The sequence below is a fragment of the Protopterus annectens genome, chromosome 10.part0 (genome assembly GCF_019279795.1).
Source record: "Protopterus annectens isolate FY-2018-M chromosome 10.part0, PAN1.0, whole genome shotgun sequence".
Taxonomy (NCBI): domain Eukaryota; kingdom Metazoa; phylum Chordata; order Ceratodontiformes; family Protopteridae; genus Protopterus; species Protopterus annectens.
In genome coordinates, this window is record NC_056744.1 from 1,015,773,031 (window position 1) to 1,015,796,249 (window position 23,219).

The 23,219-nt window shown below is 43.0% G+C and overlaps 1 protein-coding gene across 1 annotated transcript in view; it reads right to left on the minus strand.

Moving 5' to 3' along the window:
* The window catches only part of TRMT13 (tRNA methyltransferase 13 homolog), a 780,528-nt gene that overhangs the window by 162,189 nt on the left and 595,120 nt on the right, over nucleotides 1-23,219 (minus strand). Inside the window, exons 9-10 of the mRNA XM_044085778.1 lie at nucleotides 7,915-7,989; nucleotides 1,581-2,010 (exon numbers count right to left, since the gene is read on the minus strand). Coding sequence (XP_043941713.1) covers nucleotides 1,581-2,010; nucleotides 7,915-7,989 — 505 coding nt within the window. The remainder of the gene's footprint in view (nucleotides 1-1,580; nucleotides 2,011-7,914; nucleotides 7,990-23,219) is intronic.

The window sequence follows — 23,219 nt, forward strand, 5'->3', positions numbered from 1 at the left end:
CCGAGTATGTTTTCATGCATTTATGTGTGTTTTTTGCCAGTGCTGGTTTAATGGGTCTATGTAAGACTGGTGGTGTGATGCAAGTATTTCCCTTCTCCTCTTGACTGTCTGATCCAGTCTTGGGTTGAGAGAGCTTAGCCTCTAGTTTGGCTGTATAACTGCATCTCTCGCATGTATTAGTGTTTGGTGGTAGGAGGAGGGGTTTGTCTGTGTACATGAGGCAGTTGTAACATTGCCTCAAAATGCCCAGATTCACCAGTTGGACTGGAGAGTACACCTGAAACTGCCCTTTGGACATGCCTGGATAGGTACAGTGAATTGTTTTACTGGATGGCTGGTAAGGTCGAATAGTGAGCCTTGTCCTTCTGTACAGTACAGGAGGGTCTAGTGCTAGGGTTTATAAGTGCTTGCTATAAGTTTTGAGCAAGTGCCAGGCTGAGAAATGAATGGCTTGAGTGCTTAAGTTGAAAGTTTGTCTAGTTCCAAGGGAAAAATTGAAGAGAAGACTTTGTGGAGCCAGGAATAGTTTTACCCTAGCTAACTGGCACTGCCCGGTGCGCAAAACTGGTCAAATACGGTATTTATAGCAGGAAAATGAAAGAGATAGAAATTAGCCCAAAATGGCCAATAAACTCCTAATTTCTGGGGTGAAACCACTTCTCCAGGGACAGATAGGCTGCTCAAAGCTCCCCTCTCTCACAGGTGAACAGAGAAACTTCCTTCTATCCAAGTAAGGTATGGGCAAACAGAAATTTGTAACACAGCCCTGAATTCAGCACTAACCTGAAAACTGGACTATACTAGGTTAGAAAGGCGGGAAACATTTCTTACATGATTCAAGTAGAAAGATGGTTTGCCCATTGCCAGATCAAAACACCTGACTGTAAAAACAGTACAAAACCAATGCAGCTTTTCTTACTGCTGTCTCTAGCTAGTTCACTTCAAGCACAAAACTGAGCAGCTGCATAGTTAAAATGTCTGTTCTCCATGCAGCATTCACTATCGCTCTACAGCAGTCAAGTAATGTTCAACTGCCAAAGGCAGCTTTTCAGTCTGTTTAACTGGGTGATGTATCCAACTAAGTCTTTAATGAGATGCAGTGAACTTTTCAACCATGCATTACCAATCATAAACTTACCCTGACGTGCCATATGAAGCATTTAAAGCAATTTCTGTACAAGAAACTACATCAGTCATTTTGAGCAAGGACAGTTTGAGAGATCCTGGTGCTTCAGCAGGAGTAGAAAATGCAACTCTTGTCAACCACTATGCTATCGCAATGTCAAATAAGTTACTTATAAAGCTCAGTTTATGTATTATTCTGTAATTATTTATTTATTTTTTTATTTTTATTTTTATTTTACATTTGTTGACTGGGCTAGTCTAGCTGGATATATGTCCATTTTCAGTAGAGGCCCAGGGAGAAAAGCTCCAAACACAAATAATGACAAAGTTAACAAATTAAAACAAAAAAATGCAGATGAAAGTTCCTATAACAGAACCCAGATGCGGAATGATGTCCATGGCTTCTCTCTGAATTTCTCTAACTTAAAAAACAGAAGTTCGTCACAGCCACTTACCCTTCAAGGGAGTCAGACAATGAAGGCTGAAGCTCCCCTTCTTGATCATGCTCCTCAACATCTGTCTGTTCTGTGATGCCGCCATCTGATGTCACTCCTTCTGCCGGAGGTCTTCTCATGCCACAGGTAGCCCAGCTTGACATGCGCTGAAAAAAACTAAACTCCTTGCATCCAAGTCCAAGTGATGCAAAGTACTCCTTTCCTACATAATGAGACCAGTCACATCGGTGGTGACAACATAATGCAACAGCAACTCCAATGACAGGGATACTATTTCTGTTCACATGTACGTCAGTAAATTCAGAAACTGCACTTTCACCTCTATGCACATCTGAAGTGGAATCGGTCTTTAAACGTTTCATAGCTGGCTCTCTGTCAGTTTCTAGGTCGGTGACTTGAGAACTTTCAAATAGGCACCGCAAAGCAAGATCTAAAATAAAAAGGCATACGGTACAGGCAGTTTATAGTTAACATTACTTCATATCTTCTCAATCAATTTCTTTAACTGTGTGATCAGCAAGATTGATGAATTAAATCCACAATACAAGGTTTCAAATCAATAAAAATATTTATTTAGATCCGTTTCCTATCAAAACATTTAGGCTGACAAATTGTACTTTTAGTGCCTGGTTCAGGAAAAAAGCTATGACTATCAATGCACATTTTAAGTACAGTATGCTTGGAAAATGTGAACACACAACAAAACATCCACAAACTGAAAAATCCTTCTACACAAAATATCAAGACAAATATACATCTAACTCAAAACTATTCCAGGCCTCTAACAACAACCTTCTTAAAGTCATGTAGAATAACCCAACCACGTCCTCCCACCTGTCTAAAAAATGAAAGCCTAGCTTCTCAATTCAACTCTCATTTTACTCACATGGTAGCATACCTCCTCATTAAGATCACAAATAACACACCAATACAAGCTCAAATTGTCAGCCATTACAAATCTTTCTTACTTTTCCACTTCCTTTATCAAAACATTTCTCTTAAAACTAAAATCTACCACTTTAGCCCTCGACAACCTTCCTCCTGCATACCACAAGAATGCTGCTAAAGCAGCAACCACTCTGTAAAAGAAAACTATATTCCCCAACTTTAGAGGAGTTTCACCATACCGCTAATGCAAAGACAGCCCCTCCAATGACACTTCCAACTTTCAGCCTATTGCAATTCTGTCACCCATTTCAAAAATACAAGAAAATATACTCACTCTCAACTTCTTAAATTAATCTTATAACCATAGCCGGTTTTAGGCACCAGCGAACCCTGCAGTCGCTGGGGGCCCCCAACCACAGCAAATTATCTTACCTTGATATTTTGTCACATGTCTGTAAAACCAACGAAAGCTAGTACAGCAGTCTTGTATAATTAATAAACCACAACGGTAATAACTCTTATTTATATCTCCCTTAAAATTCTGGTTGCAGTAACAGTCATCAGAATTCCATTAAATATTTTACCACTGACATAGTGCCCCTGGCTTAGTTAAACCCTGTTTTTGGACATTTTCTACACTATAACTACATAGCCAGCTTTAGGTCCCTGCAAAACCATGGCTGCAGGGGGTCCCCTTAATCATCTTTGACATTGTGGGGGCCCCACAAAAGCTGCTGCTGGTTGGGGTAAAATGAAGAAGAAAAAAATGTATTAATTTCCTAATTATGCTCTTTAACATCAACAGGGCCGAGTTATGGCCCTGTTAGAATGAAGATGATAATGAACATGAACAATATAAGCACTAGAGGGATCAGCAGCCCAGAGTAACTTACCTCAGTGCAAACTTTGATTTTAAGAAGAGCTTATGCTTCCGATCATCAGGGATAGTTTCTCTTTCAGGTAGTTTTATAAATAATACCAGAACACCAGATACTATAACTCTCAATTTATTTGCTTAAGTACAATCCCAAAAATAATAGACTAAAAGTTCAGAATCAGGAATATGTTTAAATACTACTCTAATGCACCTAAAAAGTTACTAGAATAACATATTTTGCATCAACATGTATTTCTGGACAATAAGTATAAAACTCAGATGTCTGGATTGAGTAACTGTAATTCTGAATGATTTACTAGCAAATCAGACTTTTTACGAAGAATAAAGCAAAAGTAGGAACAAAATCAGGGAAGGTCTGTGAACATAGGGATAGTGACAGGTATGCATTACTCCTCAATGAGATAAATCTTACCGCTTCTGCTGTTTGACGACTGCTAAACAGCAGTGACTGATCTGGTATGGCAGTACCACTGTTGCACAATCTGTTGCTGTTTGCTGAAATTAAGTACAAAACTCTTCCTGTGTGGCTTATGCATGCATGTGTGTGTGTGTGTGTGTGTGTGTCTGTAAAAAATATCACTGATTTTTATCTGTGCATGCACCCAATAATGCCAGGACACAGACATTATTCTTCTGTGTATCAATAAAAAATGCACCTAACAAGTAATTAGATTTCAAAAGTAAGACATAACATACATCACAGAACATGCAGACACTTAGATATTATTGGGGTCTGGTGGCCCCCACTCACCAGACTGTCTAAATGGATAATAGGGACTCCCTTAATCATCCTTGACTCTGTGGGGGCCCCCACCAAAGCTGTTGCTTGGTAAAGAAAAATATATCAATTTTCTGAATATGCTGTTTAACCTGAATGGTGCTGAGATATGACCCTTTTAGGAAAACGCTGATAACCTCTGTTTACAACCACACCCATTCTAAAACCAGTCCTGCTCAAATGTGTGTGTACAGAAAGCTGCTACAGGTTATGAGGGGCTGGAGATTGTGTGGCTATTACATCTTTAATTTTCATTACAGTCAAACCTTAGAGGTGCACACATGAAGTTATTATAGCTTGTGTTTGAGCTGAGGGCAGTGTTTCTCACAGACCTCAGAGGTGTAGAAAGAAAGTTACTATAGCTTGTGTAAGAGAGGTGTACTGTCTAGGAGCAACAAATTTGAATATATTACTGAAATCATTCTCACAATCATGTATTAGGCACATATACATGTGTCTGTCTTTGAGGGCTAGGAGTGAAGAACATGCTATGTATATGCAAATCAGCAGTCACTTGAAATACATGACTAAGGCAATTTAAATAGGTTCATAGGTTGGTACTAGGCTATCAGCCCTAGGGCCTATACAAGCCTAGCCATAACAATTCCCTGGCTTTCATCCCAGTCTAACACCAGAGGGATGCATAGGCAGTGACTGTCTTTTGTAGGGGGGTTATGGAGGTAGGCAGTATTCCCAGATAAGACTTAAGTACTCTCACAACTACTGGCTTTTTAGTTTATTGTAGGCTACAATTTTGTTAGCTTTGAAAATTAAGCCTTGGGCACAACTTATGTCTTCCTTGATTTTTGTTTAGGCCACCATTGGAGTAAAATGTTGAGAAAATGCTCTAAAATGCATCCCAGACCATCTGTAAACCTGTGGCTTCTTGGGCCTTGGCTTGAGTTATTTCCTAAATGACTATTGCTGTGCTGTCTTGTTCAGGAAAGGTGTGTTGAAAGGATACAAGGAAAACTAAAGCTGAACCACATCAGTGAATTTATTTCCTTAGTCATAATTTCTGTTCAAGGCATTATTGGATGAAAAGGTTGTGTAAAATGCATTTCAGAGCATATAGAAAGTTATGGCTTCTTGAAAAGGCTGAGAGTAAGGCAGAATGTGAGATAAGGAAGAAAAAAGTAACATGCATGCTATGGGGAGCCCAAAAGGAGTGCAAATCAGAGGAGAGGACTGGATTGTGTGTGTGTGTGTGTGTGTGTGTGTGTGTGTGTGTGTGTGTGTGTGTGTGTGTGTGTGCGGGGGGGAGGGGGTATTGAAATGTAGGCCCAGTCATCATTTCACTTTAAGTCCAGACCTGTACATAGACTTGTTGCAATGTATCATTGTTACAACTAAGTGCCAGTAACTGTAACTGACCCTTTGTTAGACAGGTCACCATAGTGATAGTATGGTACATAGGCCTGTTGTAATGTAAGAGCTTGTAGCTGCAGGTCTGTCTGTGGATACTGCTTCTAAAAGTTTGCAGCATTAAATAAAATATTTCTTAGGATGGATGGCATTGATAGGATGATACTTATACTGGAAGTGCCTAGGGGGCCCCCAGCTTGACATTGGCTGGGAGCCCCCAAAATGCTAACATTGGCCCTGCTTATAACAAAAACTCTTCTCTCCAATACAACATGGCTTTAGATCATATCACTGTACCACTACAGTTCTGCTCAGTTTTACCAGCATAGCAAAACACAGACATTCAGATAGCCTCGGATCCGCCCTCTTTCACAACATGTCCAAGGCATTTGATACCATCAGCACCAAAAAACTCCTGCATAAGCTTTTTTTATTAAGACTCTCAGATTGCACTTAACTGGCTCCACTGTGGAAGGCTATAGGTCTGGGTGAGAAGAGCACTCTTGGCAAACCACAAAGACTGAAGCAATACCAATTTTTAAACACCGTGACTCAGGAATGGGGTCTATTCCTATCAAGGTATTAATATCTCAAAACATTTAGAACAAAGACAAATGACTGCTGCACACAAAATGTTAACCATGAAGACTGACAACAGGTAGTAGTAGTAGTAGTACAGTACTTGTTAGTACTCGGGGCCTAATGACTGGCACTTCTGGCCATACCTCATGATATTCCTTTTGTGGGTCATACGGTTATGAAACATATAAAAAGACATCTAATGCAGAAATTTTATTAGACTGGGATTGCAAACGATGTAACAAGGTACTGCAGGATCTGTGAGCAATGCAAGATTAGCTGGAGACCAAGCCAAGACTGCTTTGATGCCTTTTCCTGTCAATGAGGAACTATTTTACAGTGTAGCTATGGACAGTGCAGGATCTCAAATTACCCAAATTCAACAGGTATGAAATATATCCTGATAGTGGTGTATTATAAAAGATGCCAATTGGTGCATTTCATATTTGGCTTATGTAAGAGCAGCCACTTAACCTTAAATCTCTTTCATCAAAATGGTGGCAGTACAACTAAATCAGAGAGAAAGCTGTGAGGAATTGAAGAATTCTGTCAGCCTTCCCTGGGTCTGTGTGTGTGCGTGTATGAAAACAAGATTTATTGTAAAAGGCAGATACCATGGACAGAGTGGCACTGGGAGAAAATGGTTAACAGAAACAGAGGTGTGCCTCTGTTTCTGAACAGTGTGCATTTCAATTTGGGTGTAGAGGTTGAAAACCCATACCCAGGACAGCAATGTGTATCTTGCAGCCTGGTTGTACTTGTAAACTAGTTACAGACACACATCTATGAGCTCTTCCTTGCTGTCACATTGCCCTTTGTGATGTCAGGTAACACTTTTCCATCACACCCCTAATAGGTCTTTATCATTAAATTGTGTTGAAAGTCTTAAAAATTTAATAAATTCCTCTTTACCACAATCAATTAACGAATCAATGTTAAATACATTTTATAGTATCTGATCACTTACGCCATGGCTTCATGGTTAAATTATCTTTCAGTGTTTTTTTTTCCCATTCAGTTTTTATCAATTCCTACTATTTGTGTTTGAGTAAGTCTGAAACAGTCACCCACCACCTGCAGCTGGCATTTGTAAAAGAAAAAAAGATTATTCTGTTGCTCTGTGAAAATTATGTTCTTTTGTAACGTGTAAATTTCAAATTACACCAACACCACTCACCCTCAGAATGAAGACCTTTCATGCCAAATCCCCACTCTTATCAGTCTTGTGTGTGTGTGTGTGTGTGTGTGTGTGTGTGTGTGCAACCCATCCACTCTGGACTGTAATGGTGGAGCAAATGTACTGGGTCTCTTGTTCTGGCTTTCACATTTAAGAGCCAAATACAGGTACACTTCTATGCAGTGAATACTCTGGAAATCCTTCTATCACAATAAGCCTTTGCATATCAATCCATCTACTTGCTTCCTTTTGCACTGCAGGTACACTTCCATTTTCTGTTTCATATTCTTAAATTCCTTTATACTGCCCCACAACTACATCATAATGTGTTTTAGGAAAATCACAAGTCCTTTTGTCTGTTTCCTTTGAACTCAGATGAGAAATTTTCCCATAGTGAAATATACAACTCCTAATTTACTTCCATTGTACTCCTGGTACCTAACAAGGATAAGTGTTAAGGACCACTGCTTACAGCATGACAAACATTCGACAAACCCAACACATTTAGTTGAATGCAATATTGATGTGTTCTCATTCTTCTAAAGAAGAACAAAGCAGGTAAAACAGCAGCCTCAATGATCCTCAAGCTGAGTAAGCTGTCCACAGAAAGGTGATCTCACTCAGGCTAAATGAAATGAAATGAACCTACCTGTACCAGCACCACAAAGGTGTTTGCCAATCCCCACCACTGCGAGATCTCCCTTTTCAAGAATGGGTACCTTGCCTGCAAAGAGAAAAAAAGAGGTCTTGAACAACCAACTCTGAAAAATTAGAAAGAAGCATTTCCTGACTGAATTTCCAACTGTCCAAAAGAAAGAGACAGAAGCAGCTAAATGAACTAACAGACTAATTAAAACAGATACAATGACAAAGCATTTGGTCTCTACAAAGGTATAGTTACTGGATTTTGGGAACTATGCAGTAAATGACATAATACTTAACAACATAATACTTAAAAACATAATACTTTGAGAGAAAAATCGCTAATGACACAAAAGACAATCATAAAGCCTTCTTTAGCTATGTTAGAAACCTGGGTGGAAACTCCCAGATATGCTCAGAATTAGTCCAAAATGATAAAAAAATCACTGAACCCACAGACATTGCCAACATACTGGCAGACAGGTTCAGTGCAAATTTCTCCCCTCCCCCCCCCCCAAAAGGAGAAATATCTATCCCACCAGAGTCTAGCCTCCCAAACATCTCAGATGCCCAGGTGAGAGCTGCTCTCTCCCTAAAGCAAAAAACACAGCATCAATGGGACCGGACGGTGTCCCCGGCTGTGTGCTACACGAACTCAATGAGGAACTAAACCCACACATAAGGCTGCTGTTTAATCTTAGCCTTACTACATGATACGTACCCAAAGAATGGCGTACGGCAACTGTGGTCCCACTCCACAAAGGCGGTGCTTCTACGGACCCTGGAAATTACCGCCCTGAAATTACGAGCCTTGTCTGCAAAGCTATGGAGAGGATCATAATGGAACTCATAAATAAAGACATTGGGGACCTACAGACACTGGATCCTACCCAATTTGGCTTTGTCAAGGGCAGATCCTGCCTCTTGAACTTGGTCGACTTTTTCGAAAGAGTCAGTAAGGCCATTGATGAGGGTAAGGCAGTTCACACAGCCTACCTTGACCTAGCAAAAGCGTTCGACACAATACCCCACTCGGGCATCATAGAAAAGCTCACCAGCTTAGATGTAAACCCATATGTCACAAGATGGGTTGCAAACTGGCTCAAGGACAGAACACACAGGGTTAGCGTTGCTGGTGCCATGTCAGACTCTAAGCCGGTCACGAGCGGTGTCCCACAGGGCTCAGTCCTGGGCCCCTCTTGTTCGGCATTTATTTTTCTGAAGTGCAGGCAAACATAGGGGATTGTGGCTGACAAAATTTGCAGATGACTGCAAACTGGGCACCATAATTGACACTCCATCAGACACAGACATCCTCCAGAGAGGTCTCATAGAAATGGATAACTGGTGCCAGAGCCATGGCCTTAAGCTAAATGCCAAAATGTATAGTCATACCCTTTGGGAAAAACAAGGTAACCCCTAATTACCACATAGGTGGAAATCCATTAAACACGGAAGAAGTTATCAGGGACCTGGGGACCCAAGTTGACAGTAACCTCTCTTTGACACTCACATTGCCAAAGTGGTTAGGAAGACCTTCTACATTGCCCACCTGATCATGAAGGGATTCACATCCAGATCAGGAGAGGTCATTGTACCCTGTACTCTTCACTTATCAGACCAATGATTGAGTACAACTCCCATTCGGAATGTACCTTACCCGACACCTGCAGCAGTTGGAAAGACCCCAAAAGTTCCTCACCAAAAGGATAAAGGGGCTCAAACATATGTCATACGATGCCCGACTGAAGAAACTCCAGCTCTATTCAGTCGCATACCGCCTGCTCAGAGGTGATCTGTGCCTGACATACAAGGCCATGTCCAACCCGGAATTAATGGACATGCTCCACCTCAAAAAATCCAAATCCACCAGAGCCACGAGAGCAAGAGACTTAAACCTCAACACGGATATAAATAGGATGTGCTGGAGGGACAGATTCATCACCCAGAGACTCCCTACACTATGGAACAGAATCCCAGTCCATGTGAGGCAGAGCCCCTCACTGACTCTGTTCAAGAGAAATCTTGACGAGTGGATGGGAGATCGTAGGTTTACCCCGGGAATCATCTCTGTATCACTGCTGGACAGAGGCACAGCAAACTAATGGGTATAGTATTCTCATCCTAAGGGGTGGTGAAAGCCACACACACTCTGGCTAGGCTTATAAATGCCCTAGGGCAGATAGCCTAATATGAACCTATGAACCTATGAACAAAATACTTCACAAGGTATGTCAAAGTAGGACAGAAAGCGATTCCATCAAGAAATGAAAGCAATATTTGTGAACAATGTAAATGTTTGTTTTTAATCAAAATTCAATACAATTGTTTTAAAAAAAAGAAATGAAAGCAATTATACATGTTAAGCATGTAAGAGAAATGTGCATTTATACAGCTTCACAATACTGCATTAAGAGATATACATAGTTTTGTCTGTGATAGTTCAGCAGGGGTCCAGCTCTGTTCAACATCTGAGTTAGTTCTGAAGGTCTAGAATGTACAACTTTACTTTACTGACATTGGAATCTCAGATAATGGGATATGTGCTAGGTATAAGTGAAGTGATCATGAGGCCTACAACCCAGAAGTTCTATCAGGGACTGTCAAGCAAAAGCGGAGGAATTTTTGTATGGCTAAAATGCCTGCGAGGCCAGACATAACACTCACTGTTTCATAATGTAAGCAATGGATTGAACAGTGTGGGGCAGTTATAGGAGGTAAACTCAGAGCTGTGACCCTGAACATTAAAAAATATTGTTCGGTTTCTTTAATACTATGCATCTGAGAGAAGAGACAACTGGTGTATTGCAGAGAGAGAGAAATAGAAAGTGAAAACTGATCACAACATACTGCAAAGCTTCCTTTCACTCATGTACATTTACATATATAGCTATTCTGATGACTGGATAAGTATGATAGACACACTACTCCTGTTTGCAGGGGTGACCCATGATAACACACAAGTTGGCATATTAAGAATGGCAAAATCCATTACCGTAACAGTAAAAAATATTAGTACAATAATACTAATAAAGTACAGCAACAACAAACGTTTATGTATAAAAGTACTTTACAAGTACTTTGAACTACAGAATTCAGTATTACAGTTCACTTATGCAGAAAAAAAATCCAGGAAAGAATAACACTAAATACATTTAAAATGCTGTGGGTGTAAGAAACACCTTGGAGATGGTGGAGTCAGTTAAGCTAATACTAGAGTAAAACATGAAAGAAAAGTGGGAATGTTGAATTCATATACTTATCCAGTTACAAGGGAAAAGAGCACAAAAGTTGTGTGTGCATGTTTGGTCAAGCCACCTCTAGTGTTAAGCGGCCTACTGTCAAGGAACATTGAGATCAGATCAGGGCATGTCTTAGGGGAACATGACTGGTAACTACTGGCAAAAGCATAATACACACTGAATGAGCATGGAAGGACAAAATCCTTGAATCTAGTCTTAACAGTATAACCGCCTACATGGCATGTTACAGACAATGCCAGATAACATACGTCAAGTCACTGATGCAGACCCAATGTATATGTAGAGAAATCTGAAGTAAAAGATTTTGTTAAGGTCTGATCGAGTCAGATAAAGAGGATAACCTGCAAAGGCTCAAGATGTTATTATTTTCAATGATGAGAACTAATAGTAAGAAGACAGAGGAAAACCATATGGTGCATAAGACACAAACCAAAGGCCAAGGGAGATGCAGCCTAATGTAGTCTAGGGAGAGAGGGTCATTACACTGACTTTCAGTGAGCATTGAGGAGAAAATCTCCAAGAAAGAAAAAAGCAGTAATCAGATACACAGACATCAAAATCAAAAGTAAACAGAGAAGTTAAAACATATTTGAAAAATTAAAGCTTTTCTCATAGGTTTTTATTAAAGTTGCAGATTTTGGACATCCATGCATCCACCCATTTCCCAATTATCCTTTACATAGTTGCAGGGACCCCACTGCCATTCATGGTAGTCAATGGGTAAAAGGCACTAACCCTGTTAGAGACAAGGTGCAGGTCTATCACAGAAGACACTCTCTTTATACACGATATGCACACCTATGGCTAAAAATGCCAGCTCACCTATTGTATGTCTGAGAGATATCAGTAAACTACAGCAGCTGGAGAGCATCCATGAGGATGCACAATCATCAAAATTACATGTGCATATCAGTTTGCATCAAGTAAAACTTATGAAAATGGCAATTTCATTGTGCAGAACCAAGTCATGCATTCTAATGTAACCACATGTATGGTGGTTTTTAAGGTGAAGCTAACACTATTACAGTGCTCTACTGAAGTCCGATAGTAAAAAAAAAGAGTCATATACTGACTGAAAGGGTGTCTACTGTAATGGGCTAAGTTACTGAATGCCCTATCAAAGAGGACTGCATATAATACATTACAAGAAGGCAGCACTAAGAAATGCATAAGAACTTAACACAACAGTAGATGCCCTACTGATCACTGTTGCAGTACTACAAACAAGTATGTGATCACGACTGATGTCTGGCCAGGGTACCAAAGCTTAACCTTCCCTGAATCATACAACCAATATGTGATCTGATCATAAGTGTAGGGGTATATAGGTGGACGTATGAGCATAGACCCTCAGACTATCTCCAAGCACAGAGACATGGTAACCAAATCCAAGGGAGAAAGGGTGCAAAGGAATACTGCAACCACGATCAGTAGGACATCAATCATTAAGGTTAAGTTCTTACACAAATGTACTATGTCCTGACTGAGATCACTGTTGTACTATTCCAAACAAGTGGGTGATTCTCAGAGCTGAACGGAGTGTAAGGGGGGTTGACTAGTTGACAGAACTATCCAAGAGGCCAGAGGACTGACCTAGCGAAGGCAGCTCTGGACCTTGAAAAGGCATCAATCCTGTAGTGTTTTAGGGAAGGTGTGTACAGATGGCCAGGTGGCAGCTTCCAATATAGCTCTGGCATTAATATGTTTGTAGTAGTCCCTGGAAGATGCTACTGCCCTGGTAGGTTTTTGAGGATATACGGGCAAATATTTGCCAAGTACAGAATAACAAAAGGAGACAGACTTACAGATCCAGCTTGCAATGATTTGTTTAGATACTGGTTGGCCCAATTCTGTGTCCATGAATGATACAAACAGTTGATCTGACTTATGAATTGATTTGGTGTTGTCCAAATAAAACCTCAGCTGTCTGTGAATGTCTAGACAGTATAGGAGTCTTTCCCCCCTGTTCTGAGGGTTGGGGAAGAAAGTGGGTAGACTGATGGCCTGGTTGAAAGACAACTCATCACTACTTTTGGCAAAAAGTAGGGGTTACAAAGAAGTTATGTACCTACCATAATGTTCCATGTTTGTTGTCCTTCATCTTGCCTTCCTTCTTGCTGTTTGGGTTCGAGCCGATACTCGGCTCTGACCTGGCCAATTTACTATAGCTCAAGAGCTTTTACTGGCTCGAGGCAAACCCCTATCCCAACATGCCTAGTGGTAGCTACCCAAATCATGTTTGTAATAGCCTACACTAGACATACACAGTAAAAAAACTATTTTCTTACTAAGCTCCTAAGCATTTAAGATAGGAAGGAAAGAAGAACAAAACAAGGTATGGTTAACTAACCTGGTATGTCAACAGGAAACTCAGCCAGTGTAACCAATAAAGGAACTCCTCTCGAACCTCCGGGAAAGGGGAAGGACGGGGGGACACAAGAAGGAAGGTGAGATGAAGGACAACAAACATGGAACGCTATGGTAGGTACAAAACGTCTTTATGTTATGTTGTCCCATCTGGCCTTCATTCTTGCTGGTTTGGGCCAGGTCCCCAGCACCTGGTTCTTGGGTGGCTCACTGGAACAAACTCTTCAGGACTGTGGAACCAAAGGATGCCCTATTCTGGGAGGCCACATCCACCTTGTAATGAGTGATTAAAGGTATGAGGATTTGTCCACACTGCTGCATCACAGATTGAATCTAAAGGCAATTTAGCTTGGAAGGCAACAGAGGTAGCTAAGGCCCTGTTTGAATGTCCTCTGGGTCTTCCTGGTAGCGTCTTTTTAAGCAAATCATATGAATAACTGATTGTGTCCGACAGCCATTTTGATAAAGTCACTTTTGAAACTGGATAACCTTGTTTATTGTCAGCAAAGGATACAAACAATTGGTCTGATTTTCCAAGGTCTTTGGTCCTGTGTAAATAAAAACATAATTGTCTATGAACATCCAATTGGTGGAGTCTATACTCTGCCTTGTTGCCGTAATTGGGGAAGAACACAGGAAGCTCAATGGACTGATTTAAGTTAAACTCTGAACATACCTTTGGCAAGAAGGAAGGATTGGTCCTAAGAGAGAGACTATCTTTGTGGAAAATGCGATACTTATTCTCTTCCATTAGGGGTCACCACAGCGGATCATCTGTTTACATTTCTTCCTGTCCTCTGCATATTGCTCTGTCACACCAACCACCTGCATGTCCTCTCTCACCACATCCATAAACCTTATCTTAGGCATTCCTCTTACCTGGCAGCTCCATCTGTAGCATCTTTTTCTCAATAGACCCAGCATCCCTCCTCAGCACGTCCAAACCAATGCAATCTCGCCTCTCTGACTTTGTCTCCAAACCGTCCAACCTGAGCTGACTCTATAATATATTGATTCCTAATCCTGTCCATCCTTGTCACACCCAGTGTAAATCTTAACATCTTTAACTCTGAGACACTTCCAGGTCTGACTCCTGACTTTTTGTCAGTGCCACCATCTCCAACCCATAAAACATAGCTGGTCTCACTATCCTCTAGTAGACCTTCGCTTTCACTCTTACTGGAACCCGTCTGTCACAAATCACTGCTGACACTCTTCTCCACCCATTCCACCCTGCCTGTACTCTCTTCTTCACCTCTCTTCCACACTCACCATTACTCTGAACTGTTGATCCCAAGTACTTAAAATCATCCACCTTCACCAACTCTACTCCCTGCATCATCACCATTCCTCTATCCTCCCTCTAATTCACACACATATATTTTGTCTTAGTCCTGCTGACCTTCATTCCTCTCCTCTCTAGAGCATATCTCCACCTCTCCAGGGTCTCTTCAACCTGATCCCTACTCTCATTACCGATCACAATGTCATCTGCAAACATCATTGTCCATGGGGCCTCCTGTCTGATCTCATCTGTCAACCTGTCCATCACCATTGCAAATAAGAAAGGGCTCAGAGCTGATCCTTGATGTAATCCCACCTCCACCTTAAACGCATCTGTCCACTCCCACTACAGACCTCACCACTGTCACACTACTCTCGTGCATATCCTGTACCACTCTTACATACTTCTCTGCCACTCCTGACTTCCTCATACAATACCACAACTCCTCTCTAGGCACCCTATCATATGCTTTCTCCAAGTCCACAAAGACACAATGCAACACCTTCTGATCTTCTCTATATTTCTCCATCAACACTCTCAGAGCAAACATCACATCTGTAGTGTTCTTTCCCAGCATGAAACCATGCTGCTGATCACTAATCATCATGTCCCTTCTTAACCTAGCTTCCACTACTCTTTCCCATAACGTCAAGCTGTGACTGATCAGTTTTATCCCTCTGTAGTTACTACAGCTCTGCACATCGCCCTTATTCGTAAAAATAGGTACCAAAACACTTTCTCCACTCCTCAGGCATCCTCTGACTTTCCAAGATTTCATTAAACAATCTGGTTAAAAACTCCACTGCCATTTCTCCTAAGCACCTCCATGCTTCCACTGGTATGTCATCTGGACCAACAATCTTTTCATTCTTCATCCTCTTCATAGCTGTCCATACTTCCTGATTCACTATCCCCACATCATCCAACCTTCTCGATCTCTCATTCTCTTCATTCATCAGCCCCTCAAAGTACTCTTTCCATCTGCTCCACACACACTCCTCGCTTGTGAGCATGTTTCCCTCACTATCCTTTATCACCCTTACCTGCTGCACATCTTTCCCAGCTCGGTCCCTTTGTCTAGCCAATCGGTACAGGTCCTTTTCTCACTCTTTAGTGTCCAACCTTTCATACAACTCTCCATATGCCTTATCCTTAGCCTTCGCCTCCTGCTGTACCTCATAAGAATGCTCTGCACAACTTATGGGACATGATGCTAGAACCCAAGTCTCCTACATGAAGATTAGAGATAGCAGCTAGTTGGACCCTAATAGTAGCTGCAGCTGCTCCTTTTTCAAAGGTTTTGGCCAAAAAATCAAGAATCTTGTGAACAGGAGCAGTGAAGGATCAATGGCATTACTCTTCAACCAATAAGAGAACCTCTTCCATTTGCTAGTGTAAATCCTCCTGGTAGTGGGCTTGTGAGAGGACACTAGGATGTTTTGTACAGCAGGGGAAATGTTTGGAAGCCTGGCTAAAACTGGAAGTGGAGGAATCAAGCAGTCAGCTTGAGAGTTTGGAGGGAAGGACGAAGCCTGCCCGACTGATGTGTCAGGATGTCCAGAACTGGATCCAGTATCCACACTCCAGTTGAAGATGATGGTGAAGAAATGGGAACCATATCTGATGAGGCCAATAAGGAGCAATGAAGATGAGTTTGCAACCCCGTGACTTTGCTTTCTGAAGTACCTTTGGAATTAGAGGGAAAGGTGGAAAGGCATAGAGTAGCCCCAGTGGCCAATTGTGAACAACTGCATCCGTGGGTGACTGTCCCGGACGGTGAACTAGGGCGAAGTAGCTGCTACATTTCTTGTTGAGGGGAGTGGCAAAAAGATCACAGCATGGCCGGTCCCATTTACGGAAAATTAAGTCCGCAACTTCTTGCTTCAGGGACCACTCATGAGGCATGAGGATAGCCCTTCTGAGCCTGTCCACTATCACGTTGGATTTTCCGGGAATGTGCATCGCTTTCAGAAAACGGGAAGACATCACCCACTGCCATACTTGAAGTGCCTCCCGACACAAGGGGTAAGATCTGGTTCCGCCTTGCTTGTTGATGTACCATACCACTGACATATTATCTGTCTGAATTGCAATGGTCCCGGTAGGTAGAGTGTCTTGAAATGCTTGCAATGCCAGAAGCACCACTCTCATTTCTAGAACACTGATGTGCAAATGGTACTCGTGAGGTTGCCACATTCCTTGGACAGTCTGTCCCAGATAATGTCCCCTCACCCTATCTGGGAGGCATCCGTGGTCACTGTGGCTACAGGATGGGGGTCTAGAAAGGATCTGCCCAGAGTCACATGGGGGGAGACAAGCCACCATACTAGGTCCTTTGTGCAATATTCCATGATCAAGATCATGTGTGACATTGGTAAATCCTGGAAAGACCACCGAGCGAAAAGAAGCCACTGCCGAATCCGCATGTGGAAGCGTGCCAAAGGAACTAGTGTAATTGCAGCAGCCATTGAGACCAAGACTTGTAAAACTTCTCTTACCTGAACTCTCCTCTTTTTTTATGAGAAACTAAACTTGCTGACGAATGGTTGACAACCTGTCTTGAGGCAGTTTTGCTATCATGCATCTTGTATCTAAGTCACACCCTATAAAGGTAATAGACGGACAAGGCAACCAGGTAGACTTTTCATAGTTTATGTGATGTTTATGTTTATGTGATAGTGATGCCTAACTGGGAACAAGTTTGGATTGTGTAGTCCTGTGCATTGATCAGTTGATGCTCGGTGGTAGCAGTCAGGAGTCATCTAAATATGAAAACACCTGGAATCCTAGACGCCTCAGGTGAGCCGTGACCACTGCCATACACTTGGTGAACACCCTGGGGACTGTGGTGAGACCAAAGGGCAGGGCTCTGAACTGAACTGATAATGACTGGCTCCCAGCCAGAAGCGTAGGAATCTCCTGGATTGCCTGTCCATTTTTATGTGGTAGTACTCGCCCTGGAGATCTATGGAGCACATCCAATTGTCCTGACCCAAGAAGGGAAGAATGGACTGCAGTGTTACCATCTGGAACTTTGTCTTTTTTACCAACTGGTTTAGCTTGCTGAGATCCAAAATGGGTCTCCAGTCCCCTGTCTTTTTTGGAACTAAAGAACCTTGAGTAATTTCCGGATCAGATTTGGTCTGCAGGGACTTCTTGGATGGCTCTTTTTTCTAGCAATCTTTGAGCCTCTAGGATTGCGTGATCCCAAAGACTGGGAGGAACATCTGGGATGGAACATTTTTCTTTTGAGGGGGGAGACTGAAAAAAAGGAATTTTGTAACCCCTGGATATTATCGACAGTACCCATGTTTCTCTTGTGATAGATTGCCAGGTTGCTGGGTACAGCGACAGTCTGCCCCTGACTGCCTCCAGTTGTGGACAGTCGGGCCTCCCTTCAGGAGTGCTGGAAGGGCCTAGCAGAGAAAGTAGCTCTGTCACTCTGCTGTTGCAGACCCCCTTGCCATGAGGGTGGTGTCTTCCATTGTTGTTTCCCTCTCTGCCCCTGGGGGAAAAATCTCCACATGTGTCAGGCAAAGCTCCCTGGGATTTTCAGAACCATATTTTTCTACTCTTCTGACCTTTAGGATAGGGTCTAGAAGTGAAAAAACGGACTCCTATGGCAGAGAGAGTTTTGCCATCCTGTTCACACCTGGTGAGAGTCTCTTTTACTTGAGGCCCAAACAAGGACGAGCCATCAAAGGGGTGTTGGTAAATGAAGACTTAAAAGGTTCTGCAAACTGACAAAGGCATATCCAGGAGTGTCTCCGCAAAGCTACTCTGGTACCTGCTGACCTATTTGCTCCATCTGCCACATAAGAAATGAGCCTCAAGGAGGAGTTAACCATGGAGATCAAGGATGCAAGCTGGGAAGCTGCCCTGTTTGCAACCCCCTCAACTGTAGGATCTTGCAGGGCATCTCCTAGCTCCTTCAGGAGATCCCTCTGAAGTCGTGTGAAATGAAACAAGTAATTCAGCAACCTGAGAATAAAGGTCGCTGAAGAAAACATACGCTTCCCATACCTGTCGATTGTATGAGACTCTTTATTCAGCGGATGGACAGATGAAGTTTCCGCAAGTTCCTTCTTAGTGGCTGTTGCCACCACTATGGCATCAACAGGGACCCCTTTGGAAAGGAAAGACTTATCCTTGGGAGCAGTAACACATTTATTCGGTCTCTTCGGAACTGGTTCCATGGTCTCTGGAGCACTCCATGCCTTTCGACTCACTACAGACAAAAGTGGGTCAAAAGGTGGAGACACCCAAGAGGTGGAGGGTCAGGAACTAAATAAATCCAAGTAGACAGACTCGGAATCAGAAGGGGCTAGGAACTTCCAGCCACCTCTCTAAGAATTTCCAAGATGTCTGAAAAGGAGACATCCTCAGAGGGGGGCTGTGGGGGATCCTTCCCATTCATCCAAGTCTGTATCTGAAGAGATAGACTCAGGGGAGTCTAGATGCTTCCTCTTACATTTCTTCTTCCGAGGGACCTCCAAATGTTTGGGGGAGGTTTCGGAAGATGTGGGGTCACCCAGTGGGGTGTCCTGGGGCATAGGTTCCCTATGCTTGGAGGCAGGAGGAGGGTCAAAGGCAGGCACAGGCACTGAGGGAGAAGGAGCCAATGGAGCCAAGAGTGGAGCAGTCTCAGGAGACAGCACGCTCCTCATCATCTCAAAGGCGCCATGGTCCTGAGTCAAAGGAGCTGCTGGCTCCAAAGACCCCGGAGATCTCCTGCGAACTGAGAGCGACTGCTCTGAGGCTGATGTGGAATCTGAGCTCACTTGTGCTGAAGCTCCGAGAGGGAGAGCGGGGTCGGACAAGGGTCTGATGCTAATTCCCCCCTCTGAGCTGGTGAGAGAGCTTTGGTGCCCAGATTCCTCGACGGACAGAGACATCGAGGAGATATGAGCGGTTGTTGGAACTGATAAAGGAGAAGACAGTTTAACCACCACGACCTCCACGCACTCTGGCTCCTAGCTCAACAGAGTCAATGGGGGAACCGATGGAGAAGCTGGATGAGCTGATGGAGCCAATTCCTTATGAGCTGGGCTCGAAAGTAATTTAGCAAATGCCTGTGACTTGGGGAGCCTGTTGACTACTCTCTCCATGTCATGATCTGAAAGCCTGGAGGACCAAGAGGAGTGTGAAGAGGACCGGTGACTGCCCGCTCCAGGTTGCAGCAGAGGAGATTGTAGAGCAGAGCGTACTGGCTCCAAAGAAGAAGACATTGATCTCTTATGGGTCAGGACTGGCTCCGTGGACACAGATGGAGCCACCGGACAATAAACTTTGTCGGAGTCAATGCTGGGAGCCGACAGAGCTGAAGGCTTTTCAGTGGTTTTTGTCTGTTCCAAACTCGGAACCGATGGCTTGGTGCGTTTCTCGGACAATTTAGCTGACTTGAGGACTCTGAGATGAAGAATCTTGAGGGTTTTTCAGAAGGCCACAAAAAATTAGCTTATTTCTTCTCTCCTGCAGGACTCTGGAACTGAAAGCATGACAGATCGAGCAAGAGTCCTGCAGGTGAACAGCCCCTAAACAATATACACAACTCATGTTCCCATCTGTAAGGGACATTTTCTGGCAACACGATTCACATTTTTTGAACCCAGAGGGTTTTGACTTTTTGGACATGGTAATACTTGACAAAAAGAATTTTTCATAGTTCTAAAAAAAAAAAAAAAAAACACAAAGCTATAAGCTAACACCACCCAACAAGTAACTACAACCAGGCTGTAACAGGTAGCCCAAACAACAGAAAAGGAAGAACTTTTTTTTTTTTTTTTTTGAAGGGGAGAAGAAATAAGGGGGAAAGAGTCTCTAACTTAAACGGCGACTCCCCTGATAGAAGAGCCTCTAACTTAAACAGCTATCCCAGAAAGGGTGGGGAAAAGGAAGAACCACCCTCTAATTTAAATGGGCTCAAAGGGGAAAGCAAGGCCTGAGGAGAAAACAACGGACAAAAACACCCACAATAAGCAGAGAAAGGGGTCGTTAGACTAACAGGGGATAGTATACACTCTAACGAGTCAATACAACCACAATACCTTGAGAAAAATAACGATAAAGTGAAAAAAAGCACAAAGTACTTAGCCTGAGCCAGTAGTCGCAATCTCAACACTGCAAGCGGCAAATGAGATCTGGGTAGCTACCGCTAGGCATGTTGGGATAGGGGTTAGTTTTGAGCCAGTAAAAGCTTTTGAGCTATAGTAAATCATCCAAGTCGGAGCTGAGGATTGACTCTGAACCCAACCAGCAAGAACGAAGGCGAGATGGGGCAACATAACATCCCTCAGGGTCACCCTGTCCTTGTGAAAAATAAGAAAGGAAGGAATGGCCATCAGTGCCAGTAGCTCTGAGGTTTTCCTAGTAGAAGTGGGGACCAGAAACAGAATAGTCTTCTAGGTGTAGAACTTGAGATCTGCTGAGGCGGCTGGTTCAAAAGGAAGTAGAGTGAGCTTTTCCAGAATGAAGTTGAGTGGGTACAGACTTTCTTGGTGGTCTAAGATGTATAACCCCTTTAAGGAACTGTTTGACCTTAAGTCTGGACAAAACAGGTGGACTGAGTGTCAGACAGGTGGGCTTTGATGGAGTTTGAATAAGCCAGACATGCTCCTGTGAACTCACACAAATACTTTATGAAGGAAGGTACCTCTATTTTATTGAAGTCCTGCTTATTTCTATGGCACCAGAAAGAAAATATCTTCCACTTGGTTATGTAGGATTTTAGAGTAGTGAGTCTCCTTGCTTCTTGGAGAACCAATGCGGTCTTGACCAAAATGGGCCTACTAGTAATAGTTTTGTTTTTTCTTTTTGAATCTTTAGTGGAATCCTTTGAATAAGTCTCACATAGACCTACCACGACAGCAAACCAAACACATAATCACACAAAAACATACTCGGAGGCTCTAAATAAAGATCTACCTAAGCAGCAGAGACCTCCAAAGCAGACACCCAAGCAACCACTACCCCAAAACAAAACACATGCAACACATATCTCACAAAGCCAGTGTGCCGAACAGTCACAGCCCTTAAGGCTAAACAACACACCTGATACACTTGTAATAGGTGACTCTATTGTCAGGCACACTGACGTCCCGCTCACCAGGCTGAACAAGGAGAAGGTCACGGTGAGCAGCCTGGCGCTAGGATCCGCCACATAACACAAGCACTCAGGTCACTCCAAGGCAAGTACAAATATGATTCAGTCATTGTCCATGCTGGTGTGAATGACCTGAGACGTACCTCCCTGGACTACATGAAAAGAGACATAGAGGAGCTCTCTGAGCATGTATCCCACGCTGGTATGACCCTGACCTTGAGTAGTATCTTACCCTCACCAAGAATGATGCCACAATATGAAGACAAGATGATCAATTTCAACAATTGGCTTAAGTATTAGTGTCATTCAAAGGGGATCCAATGCCTGTCAGCGTGGGATGATATGCACGACAAGCCACGATGCTTTGCTAGGAACGGCTTGCACCTGTCACCCCTGGGCTTTCGGATATTGGCAAAGGCTCTTGCTACCCCCATAGTGCCTTTTTTAGGCAAGGCTCAAAAGACAAACCCACCTCCATAGGTATCACAAGGGATAAGAAACTAAGAGTAATTCTACTCAACGCTAGAAGTCTAAACCTCAAGATGCACTTTCGAAACTCTCCTTAGCATGGAGAACATCGATATCTGTGCAGTAACAGAAACCTGGTTCAGGACTCCGAGAGCACCCCAGCACTACCAGGTTATACCTCATACCATGCTTTTGGCCCCAAAACTTGGACCGAACCACAAAAGGAGGGTATCGATATTCATCAAAGATACCCACACCTCCAGGTTGGTGGCAAAGCACGAAGCATCAGAGACTATCCATGTGCAACTAACAGTGGGTAAAACTGCCTTCCAGTTTATAGCCTGCTACAGACCACCCTCCCAAACCCAGGAACCCCACTCGGCCTTCCTGAGAACACTGGAAAATATGAAGGTCTCTCGAACACCATTATATTGGGTGACTTCAACTACCCAAACATAGATTGGGAGCATTACTCTAGCTCCAACACCCTTGCCCAAAGGTTCCTAGAATTCATAAACTCAAATGTTATGGAACAACTTGTTACCACTCCCACAAGAGGGGAAAACATACTGGACCTGATCATCACCAACATGGGGACTCTATGCTCCAGACCAGAAGTGTATCCCTCACTGGTAAGATCAGACCATAAACTGATCTCACTGGATATTCACATCCTGACCCCACCCGCTGCCCAGAAAACCACAGTGAAAAACTTCTCTAAAGCAAATTTCACACTCCTCAAAACCGAGGTGGAATCCTTCAAAGCCCCGCGGCCTGTGGAAAATACGGCCCAGACCGCAGAATCCTTTATAAATGCATTCTATGAA